The sequence below is a fragment of the Siphateles boraxobius genome, unplaced genomic scaffold, assembly GCF_051911475.1.
Source record: "Siphateles boraxobius isolate OS27281-9 unplaced genomic scaffold, OSU_SipBor_1 25, whole genome shotgun sequence".
In the NCBI taxonomy this organism is placed as follows: domain Eukaryota; kingdom Metazoa; phylum Chordata; class Actinopteri; order Cypriniformes; family Leuciscidae; genus Siphateles; species Siphateles boraxobius.
Window position 1 is genome coordinate 6,127,278 of NW_027508866.1, and position 15,586 is coordinate 6,142,863.

The following is a 15,586-nucleotide window of genomic DNA, read 5'->3' on the forward strand; positions in this document are numbered from 1 at the left end:
TTGAAAAGTTGACCATGAAAGAGCTAGAAGCTGATGTTTTGCTTTCAAAAGATAAGTCTGCTATTGGCTGTAATGAAACAGTTCGCTTATCTAAATCTGATGTGTGCTGTGGCTGAAACAGCCAGTGCGACAGAGACTCAATCTGAGTGGAAATTTGTAATGTCTAGATTCCCTGACGTGGGCAAAAGACAACTGTAAAACTATGTTTATTTGAAAACACATGTAATTTCTGGCAAAGATGCCTTAAGCTGGGCTAGAGTTAAAAGATGGTAGATAAAGTCTAATGTTAAAAGTTTTATGACAATGCAGTGTACCAGTCCTGAATGCCTCAGAGTCTCTCTCTCATTCAATGTCAGCTAAAAGCTGTTATCTGAGCCTGTGTCATAAGTGAAAATAAGTTATTGATAGTAAAGCACAGTGTTTCAGTTGAAAACCATAGACACAGAGATGTTAAAAGAAATAATTACCATTCAGAGGGCAATTTGTATTTAAATGTTAAAAATGTTTTAAATGTAAAACTGAATGACTTTAAAGAAGTCTTTAAAATAATAATACAGACCTTAAACGATAGAGGTGACATTTTGATTAGCGTATTTTAGGACCAGTAACAACTTTGTCTCATTTTAGTCTCCACCATTCAGGACCGATGGCTCCGGCTACAGATGAAGTACACTGAATGTACGGTTGTGATCTAAATTCACTGAGTATAGTCTAAGTAGCTAAGTTGCTGCTTTTAAGATAGTTAATGGATTTAAGTGATTAAATACTGTTGTTATTAACCTGTCTCCCTGTGAACACTATTAGGCAATCGGAATGGCTCTGGTGACTCTTGAACGTGCCTTTCCTAAGCTCCAGAAAACAGCTGAGTTCTGTTGAAGAAAACTGATTGTATTGGGAAAGAGCGGTCACCAGTGTGTACGTGTGTACGAGTGGCTACTCAATGACGGGATGATCTTCCTGGCCAGGGGACAGCCCAACGCAGGGGGTCACGAACATTGGGCAACTCCGGATGGAGGTGTTATTTATGAGAAAGGTATGAGAGTTGAGCGCTGATTACTGGAGGCCACCGGGGTCAGCAGAGCATTGAGAGGTGAGATGGGCTGTGAGGTGAAAATTAATGTTACGGCAGTCTGACCGAGAAATGTGAGTTCCTCTATACCACTCACCAGAAACCGCATTGATTGTATGGCTTGTTTTTCATTGTGACAAGTGTCTGCAACTATGCCAGGGGACGACACCCTGAAGAGAAGAAAATTAGAGATAAAGAGATAACGGGAGAGGGCTTTCAGGAGCCAGCTGATTCCATGAGGTGATTGCCATTATTTGCTGCGGAGACAGTAACAAAACTGAATTATATGAGGGACATGATGTTGGTTGCCATATGGGCAAGTAAAATGTATAGAAGAGTTAATGTTGAGCTAATATGTCTATAACATAGTTTTAACTCCTGAAGGTCGTTAGGCATGGTGGTGGCTAAAGATGAAGACAGCTTTGTAGATTTGAGAAAAGTCTGGATAATAAAGCTGAATGGTAAAAGGTTAATGTAATGACTTTAATATTACATTTTGTCTAAATTACAGTCTTAGGAGGCTGTTGAAAAGATTATTTGTTTATAGTGAGAGAGACTGCTTGAGTGGAGGAAGGGATGGTAACTGTGTCTGTCTTTCTGTTATCGGCCTGCTAGAGCAAGCTGAAGCAAAATAATGATAATGAAACAAAACAACCCAGCTGACCTCGTTAAATTCTAATGAATAATGAACAGGCATGCTTTGAAACTGGTTAAGAGACCATGTAAAATTAGGTAGAAGCTACAGGAAAATGGGAAGTTTAAAATCTTATTTAAAATTTAAATCTTTTAGCAATAATATAAAGAAAAATGAACATTGAAAATGAACAGTTAACATATGTGTGTCTAGTATGAGTGCGTGTGATGGTGACAGCACTTTATGTCTTGTATGTATTAGTTTGGGGTACTATTATTTCCTGATTTTGAGGATATTGTGTCATTAACCTCTGGAATTAGTGTTTTATCATTACAGATGGGTTAAGTGAAATGACCAACTTTAAAAAAGTTGATAATTCTAAGTCAATCTGATGAAAAGACAATGCAGAACATGGGACGAGCTTTAATTGGAGTGGTTCTCCAGCTCTGTCTGCTATTTTGGTAATTATGAATGCTTTTGTCATTTATGATATTGAACTGAATTACTCTCTGGATTAGTATTTTATATAAATTGGAATTGTAAAGAAGATTGCCGTCCATTCTGGGGTAAAACTCTTGTCTAAATTCAACTGAGGGTCTAAATTTAAATAGACAACTAGTTGGGATCATAAGGATAAACGTAGGAAAAAAAAAAAAAATATATATATATATATATATAGACTTGACGGCAGAGAGACAAAGTGACACATTGGCTAAGTCACAATCCAAATTATCCAGAGTGAGCTCCCTCATTTTTATTGAAAGGCCGGAGGGCGAACAAAGGAGGAGTGAATATAACTTCTAAAAAGAAAAGGTTTTATTTCTCAATCCATTAAATGTATGTATGACATTAGATGTCTAAGAAAACTACAATTTAATAAAGGTAAAAAGAGAAAGGAGCTATATGGCTGTGGGCTGGGATCTGAGTAACATAATATTTTGGTTTCTGTAAAACTGTAAAGATAAGTGGAACTGAGACAAATACTGTGAGAAGTAGTTATAATGAAAAATAAAGTTGAAGTTAATGATAAGAAAACAAGAGTATTGAAGAATTAATAAAATACCATGATTTCCCTAACGAGGGAACTTTAAGTGTCACTAGGCTGACAGTGGTGAGAGACTCGGATGCAGAAGGAACTGGCATGTAGGGCAAGATGGAAGAAATATAGTAGAAAAAAAAATGTATGTTATGAAAATACAATTTCTGATAGAATTTATGGAAGTCAAATTAAGTTTAAATGATATGGAAAAGTGAGTTTCAAAATAAAAATAATAAGACATTGTATGATTGACAGGGATTCAAGTGATATAAGGATAAGGAATGAACAAAAGCTTTATTAAGCAGAATGGGGAACGATCCTATATTTTAGTGGTAAAATAATGACTGAAATGATGATGTGAATTTGTTTTATTTTATTTCTATTTTTGAAACAAACAAAAAAGGGTATAAGATGTTATACAATTAAAATGGTACATGCTATGTGACTGTAAACTGAAGGATGATTTCAGTAAAGACTTAAAGTGCTTACATCGATTATTATGGGCCTTAATTATTAATATTTTATTTGTTTGTTGTTTATTTTTAGTTAGACAACCATTGTGTTTTCAACCAGTGTTTTGAACCTTTTGGGTCTATAAAGGGGAGTAGTGAAAAGAATGGATTAACTCTTCTTCTTAGTTTATTATAAAATGAATTGGAAATTATAAAAACTAGTGCATATATCCTGGTATTTATGATTAAATATGTACTTGTATTGTATCAGTTAATTTGATGAGGAAACCAAATTAGCCAAGATGAATAATAGCTGTGTAAGACATGTAAAGACAGCTATGTCCAAAGGTTCTGGAGATCAATATTGTAGTATGTGGGATATTTAATTGATATTAAGTCATTGATGGAAAAAGATATTGTTTGTTTTATAAAAATTAACCTGACAGAGGAGCATGGGTCAGAAACCTAACATTTTGAAGCAGCCTCTTTATGGATAGACCTGATGTGGTGTTTAGGACTCCACATTGGTCTAAAACGGGGGACTGAAGGGGGTGGATTGGAATCCACTGCTGCTTCAATGTATATGTAATGATTGATTATAATTAAGGTATTAATCAATATTTTTCCTTCTAAATATCAAATGAATTGAATGACTTCTCTGGAGATTTTACTTTATTTATATAAGTTACCAGTGTGATTACTGAAATGTTCTTTTCATGTATTCTTTAATGTCTGTATTTGATATCTGAATGCAGTGCTTGCTTATTTAACACAGCTTCCAGAAATGAAATAGGGACTTGTTTTGTGTTTGAGAAAGGTCTTCAATGTGTTTAAACATATAGGGGTCATTGAAGCCAATCGTTTAAGGGGCCATTTCTTTGTTAAAGCCTTTCTTTCCAGTTAGACTAAAGTTTAGCTATCCTTGAGAGAAAGAACGCATTATCTTGATGTTTTGAGAGGACTCTCCTGTTTATAGTGAGAGCCTGGCCAAATCCAACCTTGGAAAAGCTGTGTGTCGGTGTGTGTGTGTGTTAGTCTTCTTGGTTACAGATAAAGAAACCACTGGCATTATTGGAGATTGACTGAGTTGTTGTTCTGGACATGCTGGCGCCCAGCAACCCAAATCTGCGACCTGGAAGGTCATGACGTGCCTAACTTCAGCTGCATAATCGATGGAGATATGCTTCAGTCTATCTGTATATGTGTGGAAAATTACTGTGTTTATCTATTTCATAGCCAATGAGAATCATTCATCCTGTAAGCAATGACGTAGCTTAGACCTTGGAAATCGTATAACTGCTGTGATCTTTGTAACTGTAAGCGGGGCGGCCTACGAACTCCTGTGCAAGTATTGAAGCTGACTTCTGCTGATGAAACTGCAAACTATCTTCAGTAAATATTTTCTTTAATTTTGTATAATTCTGACTCTGGGTCTTCATTCTTCATATCTGGTTCTGGGTCTTTAACTGTACACCCCTTACAAGGCCTTGTTATGGCCCACCTTAGTGTGCAATTGTTTGTTCTGTTCTTTTAATTTAGCTATACACCTAGATTGTTCTTGTGCAATGGATAAGCTAAATTCCATGTGACAGAAAATAATGCCTTTTATGTTTCTCTTCCTGATACATGCACCCAACACCTTCTTGCATTCTTCAATAGACCATACTTTTTCTGGGTGAATACCAAATTTCTTTCTCAAATCCAATCTGACTGACTCAGTCACTATGGAGTCCATCTGCTCCCCTAACAATGACATGAACTCACTGTCTGTCCATAAAGGAGTACCAAGACCACCTTTTTCTGTTGTGGGAATTAGTCTAGCATTCCTTCTAAACATGGTTGTGAGTTTTCTTTGTTGCCAACACAAACAAACACTAAAACTTCTCTGATCAACAGAGGGTACACTTGTTAACACAGATCAACTATCGTTAACATTCCTTCAAATTACTAGCACTTTATGCTAATCTTTCCTGCTTACAAGAACAGAAGATAAAACAATGCTTCTCTGCTGAAAACAGAGGATAAACCCATTACTTCTCTGACAAAGCAACGAATAACTAGTTATGAATACTCATCATAATGTATTCAACCTTACCTGGCACACAGAGGAGAAACCACTTTGCTAACACACTTTTAACAGTTGTTAAATTTTCCTGATTAAACAGAGGACGAACCTTCTTAAAGGTGCCCTATGTAGAAATTGAGGTAACATTATCCAAAAAATTAGCTAAACGCATCAAAAGAATGAGAAGAAATAAGTGCAATGATGTCATTAAAAAATTGACAAGTTATAGTGCTGCCGAGATATAAACCTAAATTAGCATGCTAAATTACTAGCGCCGGCCCGACTGGTGTCGTAATACCAGTTTCGGCCATGGGAGGTGGTATGCGGGGAACATAACCACCATTCAAACTGTAACACACGAATAACTCGCACGGTTTGTGGGCGTACTTGAACCTGTTGTCAATCATGTGAAAAGTAAAGCCCATTACTTTCAGTTCAGGGAAGAGACGAGAGCGGGAAAATGGCTGAAGCCCTTGGCAAGAGAGCCTTAGCAGGGAAAAAACCTCGCACAGATGCTCAAAAAAAATCGGACAAAAAAAGGAGCAGAACCAGAGTCAATATAGGCACTGCTTTCCATCGCTGGAGACTTTTAATGGACAAGAAAGAAATGAAGTTCGACTCTGAACTTGCAACATTTCTTTTGGATCGGTAAGTAAGATGCTGTTAGTATTTCACTAGAAGTTTGTTTTATATGTTTGTGTAATTTTTTCGGGAAGTTATAGAATTGTATCGAAGGATGTTTGATTAAAGTGCTAATGTTATGGCTAACTTAACCGTAACGTTAACTGTTATCTATTAGCGTTTGATAGTTAGCTCTAACGTTATCCACAGATCCGATCCGGTTTTCACCTGTTATCTACCAGCCGTCTCTACCAAACTGATGATAAAATGTACCATTAGCTAAGAAGCTTGAAATGTCTTCGGTGATAATGAACCCCAAATGGACGCAACGAAACGTAACTTAATGAGACCAAATGTTTTCTGGGGACTAATAATAACACTAGAAGAAGAGGTGTTGATAATGAAATCAAACTTGATATATGCTGCTAAATTAGCATCAACCGCGGGCAGCATATGTAACACTCTAACGTTAAATAGATGTTGTCCCTAGTTTCGCTTGTATATGTGCAGCTAAGATTAATTCATAATTTGACTGATTTTGGGATCTGAAAGGCATAACATTTACCTGCTGTGTTGAACTGTGTAATTTTTTTTTTATATGAAGGACCACTGTCATCCACTCCCATGAAAAAACGGCCAGTACTGACAGATCTCACTGAAACGAACATCGGGTCAAGTGACTCTGATAAGTGAGTGTGCCTGTCTTGTTTCAGGTCCTACTTTGCTCATGTTTCCTCACAAGCATGTTTTACTGTGAACTAGAAGTAATTATCATGACTAATTGTAAAATTCACATTTCTGCCACAGACTGTAATGTCACATTACATTTTTATTCTTAGTTCCACTCATTGTTTTTTGTGTTCAACCTGTTACAGAGACAAGCATACCTCAGAAAAAGCCAGCAAGGGCTCAGCAGGTGTGGAAGAATTGGCCAGGCTTGAGTGCAGGTAGGTCATAATGTGCACTGTGATTGCAGGTTCTTCTAAGAGTTTTTCAGTGTTACTTCTTTCTGAAATTGTGTTATTTTAATAATCTATCTTATCTAATGCTTTTCCTAAGCCTTGGTGAAATGAGCATTGATGAGGAGGAACATCTGGATGAACAAGCCATCAATGACTTGAGGAAAAGCACGTGTGTATTTTGATCAGCGGAGGTGATGTTGTCACTCAAGAATGTTATCTCAGTGTATATTATGTTATTGACTGTTTTGTCTCATCAGTATTGACTGGGCAGTTAACCCTCCACCAGTAAAGGCAACAGATAGAGATGATGAGGATCAGGACAGCTCTGATGAAGAATACATCCCTCCACTTTCTCCTAGGTAAGTTTCCTAATGTCTCTTTTACTGCAACTTAATACTACCATCAAGTCACAAATGTATAACTCCACAAATCTTGGCTCTCCATCTCAGCTACACTCTGATATTCTGTTCACCGTATTCTGACAAGCATTTTTTTTTTTCTTCAGTGAATGTGTATAAACTTCCGTTCTGACATTTGCTCTCATACACATCCATTCTATTTTAATGAAATGTGATGGCAAAACTCTTCACACTAATCATTGAAACAATGGTTTTACTGCTGAAAACAGCATGGTTGTTCTGGCGACCTACTCTACAAACCTGTTTGATAATGGAGGCACAACTTTATTAAAAGACAATTTAAATTAGACAGTTGAAGCGACTACCATCACTAATTCATTCCAGTGCATTACCCAATTTGATATTCCGAGACAAGTGTCATGTCAGCCCCCATGTTTGCATGTGGAATAAGGTGATTTGGTGAAATTTTTCATGCGTTAGCTATGCTGTTAACACAAGGACTCACATGCCAGTTTTTCTCTGCACAACTTTGCTAGACAGAGTAGCTCCTTCAGACACTGCCTTGCAATGAAAATGTTTGTTCACATGTTTTTTGTTTCATATCTATGTTTGTACTTTTTGACTGAAACAGGTTTGGTGGAGCTTTACCTAATGTTCCAAATTTTGATGCGCTGCCTATCATTGGTTTGGAAGAGACAGTACACGACCTCACTGAAGATTTTGAGTCTGAACCTTCTACAGATCCTGACAGCTCCACTGCCTCACCAGCTGATTCAAATATGCCACCTGTACAGAAGGCAGAGGACATTGTTGGTGGCAAGGCATCGATTGTGTATGATGATTGCTTGAAGTACCTTGCGGCCTTTGTTACACCACCGGTGAAACATTGCACAGCAAAAAATGTGACCGGTGCAACATGTCAACGCCATCCACCATTCCTTGTGAAAATCAAAGGGAAAGGCACTGCAAGCGTGTTAGAATGGGTATGTGACACTTTTGTTATGACAATAACTATGTGAATGTACACTTCAAATGATCACAAACATGTACCCTTACCTATAAATGTTTTTGAGAGAAAAAAAAGTTAACTGGCACAAAAAACGTTAGAGCTGTTATATAAGTCTATGTTTTCTTATCATTAGAGCTGGCTGATGGACACATTGTGTGGCGATGGGTTTCACAGCCTTTGATGAAGTACGGACTCCAGTCTGGAGACTTTATGCTGAGCACCAACATCTTGCTATCAGGAAACAACTCCGCTAAAATTGCACTGCTATTTAGATTTATGAACATGGGCATTGTTGACCCAAACACTTTTTTCTCCATCCAAGACACGTACTGTGTTGACTCAATTAAAAAGTACTGGATGGAAAAAAGGGCAGATGTGATTGCAAGACTTCAGGACAAAGATGTTGTTGTCCTTGGTTAGTGATACATATACAGTTTATTTAAAAAAAAATTATGTTGCAGTATTTTTATCTAACACAAAATCTCTTGTCCTACACATCTAGCTGATGGCAGAAACGATACTCCGGGTCACTGTGCGCAGTACTGTAGTTACACTACAATGGAAAATGACACATTGGAGATCATCAGTGTAGTCACAGTAGACAAAAGAAAAACTGACAGACGGTCTGCAATGATGGAGAAGGAGGCCTTCATCTTGACTATGGATCAACTAGTCACTGAACTTAAACTTGTCGAGATCTGCACAGATGCCCACTCACAGATTGGTGCCCTGATGGGTGAGTTCATATCCGCACATCCTAGCTGTTACTTGACATGTAATCAACATTTGACTTATTTCCATCTCTGCATGTACATGTTTTTTAGATCCTGTAAAGGGGAGGTACAAGGACCATAGGATTCATCATAGTTTAGATATGTGGCATGGTGCAAAGAATTTGGCAAAGAAGATTGCGGCTGTGAGTGTCCATAGTAGTAGTTTAATTGCACTCCTGTCCATTATAATGTTGTCATTGTTGTGCAATGCTATTAATAATGGTTTAAATCCTTATACCCAGGCAGCCCAGGTAAAAGAACTGTCTGTCTTACTACTTTGGCTGAAAGATATCGTAAATCACTTCTGGTGGTGTTGCAAAACGTCCGACTCCTATGATGAGTTCCTGGTAAGTTTTGTTATTTCTCCCTTTTAATTTCCCAAATCTTATTTTAATTTAACCTTATAAATAAGCAATTGCGCTTGTGAACTGCCCACTGATACAGTGGGTTCCATTGTGAAGTGCCCACTTCATTCACGCTTTCCGTGATTTACGCAGGTGTGGCAAATTTATTAAAATTAATAACGTATTACAACGTATAAGATACTACTTACAACATATTATTTGTGGTTGTTTGGGTCAATGCAGCTTCACTGGGGAAAGCTAAATAAAAGACGTGTGAGGTCCCGTGAGAATCATGCGTGAAACCGGACAATTCCAAGTGGTACCCACTGTTGTTTCTTTTTATGTTGTGTATTAAAATTGTAGACACTGTGGGCCGGCCTTTTACATCATGTCTGCAATGAGCATCAGTGGGCTATGGGCAGCTGTAAACATGGGCAGCTGGCAGACTCGGAGAAACAATGGATTCAAAGAGACTCTAAAGCACACAAGGCTCTTGTGGAGATAATCCTCAAGAAACGATGGTTGAAGGATGTGCACAAATACCTGCGCTTTAGGTATGTGTGGGAATTTTGGTGAAACTGTTAATTTGACCTACAACTGCTCAGTTCTGCTTAGCTGTCACAATTTGTTATGTTTTAATTTCAATGCAGATCAACGGCAGACCTCGAATCCTTTCAAAACCAAATATTAATGTATGCCAGCAAGCGCTTTGCCTTCAGTCCACCGGTGTACGAAGCCCGAGTCCTCCTGGCAGCCCTGGACTACAACTACCATCTGAATCGACCAACTCAGAAGAGGGCAGATGGTACAGAGATGTAATTATCACGCGAACTACTGAAATCTTTCTTTTTACTTGTCTCCATTTTTTCCTTTATCAACAATATTGTCCCCCTATTTTCAGGTACAGACGAGTGTACAAGAAGAATGCCAAACAGTACAGTGTCTATGCGCGCAAGACTCCCAAAAGCTACAGCTACATTGGGAAACTACAGACGCTGGTGGTGAGATGTAGGCTGGAGAGTGTCTCTGGAATCCCAAGGACAAGAACCTTAAGGCCAGATGACCCACGAAGGCTTGGTTTACTTCCACCTGTACCACCCCCACCAACGGCAGAGCTTGTACAAAGACAAGTCAGGAGAGGACTAGGTATGCAAAAATTAGCTCCTGTTTAGTGTTTGGGTGTGTACAAGCAAACATACCACTGGTTAATGGCTTTGGTGAATGAATGTCCTTCTCTTTAAGATAGCAATGTTAAAACTGACATAACATATGTACCTCAATGACATGTGTAGTAAATGAATGCAAAATTGTCGGATCTTGTGGATCCTGACACTGAGTATAACCTGATTTTGGTCTGAGGAAGATAAGTAGTGTCAGGTTTTCCTGTTTGACCAATCAATAAAGCATAATTTCAAGGAAATGTTTTGTATGTTTTAGGAACTGATTTGCAGTCGAGTTCTCCCCAGTGGAGCCAGAATTGCAGCATCCAGTGTACGCATAGGTTAGTGAAATGCACTCTGTCAGTTTGCTACATTTTTGTCTGACATGTAAAATGTATTTCAATCATATTGTCATTGCCTTTTGCAACTTCTTACAACTGTTCATTTCGCAGGACAAGCCTCCGGCAGAGAGAAGGATTGGGACCAATGGCACACCTGCCAACATTCACACTGTCCATTCAAATATGAGTTCATTTGAATTTGTAGTTCACCTTATTACTTTGTCTACGATTTAATTTGAATTCCTGTAATGTTTTTTACAGGGTGACTAAAAATGTGTGATTGTTTGCATGTTTTGTAAATAAAACATCGGAACCAACCTATTATCACTATCGTTTCATGATTTACCACAGTTGTTTCAGTCTATAACACAGACTGAAACCCTGCAACATATTGTTTGTCCTGATCGTTATAGAGTAATTTGTTCCAGACTGGCAACAATTATTCTACTTCTTTCTTTCTTGTACACAAATGGTAAGAGGTGGCCTCAGTTTGATTGTCAACGACGGACATAAAGGTTTATTACGTATACATTATAAACTCCACAAAAAAAATTAAATGCTGTCACCAAATTTTGCAGTTGTACGTGTTACGGTTATACTAACATGTGGTAAAAAGAACATTTTACACACTGAATTTAGTCAGTTTTTCCAGTTTGAACAAATTGGTTAACTCAAAGGAAAGTAATGTAACAACACAATTTACAGTAAACCTTATGAAAATGTAATTTAAATAGTTATGTAAACTAAAAGTTATGAAAGTGAAATTTAAATAGTTATGTAGACTAAAAATTATGAACAAAAAGGTAAACTAAAAGCCAGGAATAAAACCTGTGTATTGGCCCTGAGGATCTGGAAATGTGTCCCTGATTTTACAGACACAACAACTCGGGATTACCAGTCTTTTCCCAGCTCCCTGGGACCCATGCTGCCAGTAAATGTAATGTCTATAGGCGGCATAACGAAACTCTCGGCTCTCTGACCCTGGTTCTCTGGCACGGGCGAGCGCTGTAACGTCTTCCCTATACTGGCGGTGAATACGCAGGAAGCCTCCATCCAGGCAGTAATCCCTAAAGAGTGGTAGGTTGCTAATGCAGTTGTTTGGTGTCTGGCGGCAGCATTTTCTCTCCCTGTCGGTGGGCATGTCCCTGCAGTTCTGACAGGTGCACCATGGCACCCCTGGTAAACCAGCTGATGGAGGGGGGGCATTATTCTGCCGTAATGCTAGGACGTCAAACACCAAGCCTGGTTGCCACTGTAGAATATCAATTGTGAAGGACCTCAGATCCTCAAAGCTCAAATCTTGCAGGAGGTTCTGCAAGGCCATAAGGTGTAGGTTAATTATGTGCAAATCATCACCGCATAATGTGGAACATTTACTACTCATAACATTCAATGGTTATCTCCTCAAATAAGCTAACTGTCCAGGATGTCATGTGTGGCCAGTGAAATCCACTTGAAATACTATAAACTGGGTGGACATAAATAAAGTTTAGTTTCAGAGACACCACGTCCAAGTAGCCTAACCTGAGTTGCGGACATTCTCTCACGGCGACGTTCCTCGACTCTTCTGTCCTCTTCAGCCCTGGCTTCTACTGCCCTATTTGCTCGTGTGCCTCTGCCTCTACCTCTACCTCTTTGTACAGAATCTCCCCTTTTCTTTCTGGTCAGTCTGCTCTGACTAGGCTGTGTATGGCTGGACACTGGGGTGTAATCATCATCATCACTCTGCCATAACAGACAAAAACTATTTAAAAAAAAATTGTAATCACAATAATTGTATTGTGATTTTCACTAACATTTTATTAACTAAACTGAATTTTATTAGGTTTAGTGACAATGTTACAATGTTTACATGGTACAATTTCTGGTAAGCTATGATTTTTTATTATTTAAAATAATTTCAATTATTGTGATTTTATTTAATATTGACTCATTTGGATAAATATTTGGTAATCGAGGTAGGCCTTATTTTTTCTAAAAAAACAAAAAAAACAACTGACCTAATGCTGTAAACATACAGAGAGCCCTATCAGCTGTTGAAATTAAATCTAATGCATTATTTTTATTATAACAACTTTATTTAATGATATAAGTAAAATTATAATAAATATGTAGTAGGCCTACACATATATAGCAAAATACACTATAACTCTTTTTTTCTTGCTAACTACGTGGCTTATATTATCTTTATTAAATGTATTTCCTGAGGTAAATCTGACATATTTGTTCTCCAGCTATGTTGTTGCCTTCTGTACACTGATTACAAAAAGGATTGGATAGATATTATGTATGAGGAATACATTTTGGTAAGTTGTAGCATAGGCTACTGTATTTTTAACGGTCTTCGTGTTTTTTTACTATTAGCTAACGTTAGTAGAGATGATCGGTTCACGTGCGCTAGGGATCTCTCATTTAACTTCTTCAAGCGCCAAAAAACATATTGTTTGAATTGCGTAATAAAATTGACAGAATCCGAGAGCTTAGTTTTTTATATATCATAACTAACCTGCTCTGTCTAATCTGTCGGTCTACGTGTCCTCTTTGCTTTGCGATTTTTCTGTCCGTCAGAAAATTTATGTGTGGCGTGAGAGCGTGTGAAAAGTGTCAATTGCGAGTTAGTAGATCTGAATGGCGCAAGCTTGGTCTAAATCAGCGAATGCTGTCTGTCAAATAAATGTAATTCAAACTAACAATAAATATGTAATATAAACAAAACTAATATGAACATATTCACTGGTAAAGGTGAAGGGGAGAAGCTTGAAGATGTCATTTAAAAATCACTTGACATCAACGTTCCTCTGGAGTCTGGAGTCAAATCGTCCTCGAGTAGGCTCGGGTTCTGCTACGGCGTGAAGGTAGGGGCGGAGCCATAGACTGTAAGGGCGGAGCATAGAGACTATGCCGTTTCTCGTTTGTTACGTTAGAGTAGACCAACTCACTTTCTGGAGGTATACTGCCCCCATCTGGTATGGAATGTGGAGTATGAATTTATTTTTTGGCAGACATTCCAGATGGCACCTTTAAGCAAAGTAGAGGACAAACTACTGTTAACAGTTTAAACGGTTAACTGTTGTTAAACGTCCCTTGTTGAACAGAGGATTAATCTTCTATGACTACACAGAGGATGTATCACCTTCCCTGGTAAAGCAAAGGATAAGTCTTCCCTAACCTTACAGAGGATAAAAACAATTCTTCTCTGCTGAAAAGAGAGGATAGCAAATATTAGCAAGTAATGCTAACCTTCTCTGTGAAAGAGGATGAACAACAAAAAAAAACAAATAACTGGCACGTAATGCTAATCCTACTCTGTGGACAGAGGATCACCAAATATTAACACGTAATGCTAAATTCTGCCTGACAACAGAGGATCACTTTCATCTCTAACAGAAACTTTAGAGGATAAGCAATATTAACATGTACGTTAATCTTCCCTGCCTGAAAAACAGAGGATACATTTCATCTCTAAAAGCAACTTTAGAGGATAACTTTAGTTAACAAACCCTACAGCTGTCTGATAACTTCTTCTCTGGCGGCGCAGAGGAATGACAAATTTGTACTGGTCTTCAGTGGTTCTTTGAATAGATTGAAACTCACCAAATCGTTCGCTGTACGGAAAGGTTCCGTCTGGAAACTCAGTCAGGAAGTTCTTTCTTTGTTGAGCTTGAAGTTTCAAGATTCAGTCTTGAACTGGAAAGTCAGATCTTTGTTGAGCTCAATCTGGATTCAAAAGATTCAGTCTGGAACTGGAAAGTCAGATGTTGAGATCTTTGTTGAGATCTTTGTTGAGCTTCAGTTCTGGAACTCAGTTAGCTTTGTTGAGATCTTTGAGTTTTGAAGTTTCAAATCAGTCTGGAAAAGTTCATTCTTTGTTGAGTTTCAGTTTCTCCATCCGGGTCACGGGACCATCTGTTGTAGACCTTGTTCTTCTTAAGTGTAGAAAACTTAGAAGTGCAGACCAGGAGACTTTAAGAGGTATCTTTCGAGCAGAAGTTCTTTATTGCGTCGCTGTAGTTATCTCAATCAAGTCTAACTCAATATCTAAAAACACATTGTTTTATCCTTCCAAAGTGGGAGGGATTTACATAAAAGGGGGGAGGCAATCTGAATAACGCATGTAAATGTGAAGTACAGGAATCAGCACTTTACCGGAAGTTCCACAGCTCTGATCTCGTCAGCATAACAGGGTGATTCAAATGTAAATATCCTAATCCAATCAGCCAGACTCTTCACCGACTGGGACAGTGGCTCGAGAGCCATTAGAACAAAAGGTGAGAGTTTCAGTAATCTGCCCGACTGTATCACCCATCTTAATGGCCAGGAAGTGCATACAGACAAAAGCTAATGTCCGACACCTGAATTGCTTGACTTACAATAGAGAGATCAGGACTGGCAATGAATCTCTTACTGATAATTCTGATATCATCATTTATACTTCAAATGCTAAATTCAGTCTACTAAACTTTCTCAGTGTATAAACTATTGTATTGGAACCTAAAAACATTTAATACATTTGTAACACTACAGCAGTTAGAGTAAAGATGCAAAATTATTGGAGCCTAAGTTAACATTGTGACTATGTTATGTCAAATTAACATTTTCATGACTGAAATACTGGTTAAACAAATGTGTTTTGAGTTTATACTTAAATTCGTGCAACGTGGTTGTTGTCCTGAGAGCCAACGGAAGAGAGTTCCATAGCTTAGGGGCTATAACAGAGAAAGACCTGCCACCCATAGACGATAGACGAAATCTCCGCTC

The 15,586-nt window shown here is 38.1% G+C and overlaps 2 protein-coding genes across 3 annotated transcripts; both read left to right on the forward strand.

Annotated features, from left to right (window-relative positions):
• The first annotated feature begins 5,719 nt into the window (after positions 1-5,719).
• On the forward strand, positions 5,720-8,220 carry LOC143750673 (uncharacterized). Its single transcript, XM_077243869.1, has 5 exons — positions 5,720-5,907; positions 6,756-6,827; positions 6,940-7,011; positions 7,100-7,201; positions 7,833-8,220. The coding sequence occupies exons 1-5, from the start codon at positions 5,720-5,722 to the stop codon at positions 8,218-8,220; spliced, it is 822 nt and encodes a 273-aa protein (XP_077099984.1).
• A 134-nt stretch (positions 8,221-8,354) lies between these two features.
• On the forward strand, positions 8,355-11,089 carry LOC143749725 (uncharacterized). 2 transcript variants are annotated; one of them, XM_077242190.1, is made up of 9 exons: positions 8,355-8,625; positions 8,713-8,946; positions 9,035-9,126; positions 9,226-9,330; positions 9,691-9,881; positions 9,978-10,142; positions 10,229-10,473; positions 10,765-10,850; positions 10,940-11,089. In XM_077242190.1, exons 1-9 carry the CDS (start codon positions 8,391-8,393, stop codon positions 11,060-11,062), a joined length of 1,476 nt encoding a protein of 491 aa, XP_077098305.1. In that variant the 5' UTR covers positions 8,355-8,390; the 3' UTR covers positions 11,063-11,089. The 2 variants fall into 2 exon arrangements, with proteins under 2 accessions (XP_077098305.1, XP_077098306.1); XM_077242191.1 differs by having other exon boundaries at positions 10,765-10,828; positions 10,946-11,089.
• The last annotated feature ends 4,497 nt before the right edge of the window (positions 11,090-15,586 follow it).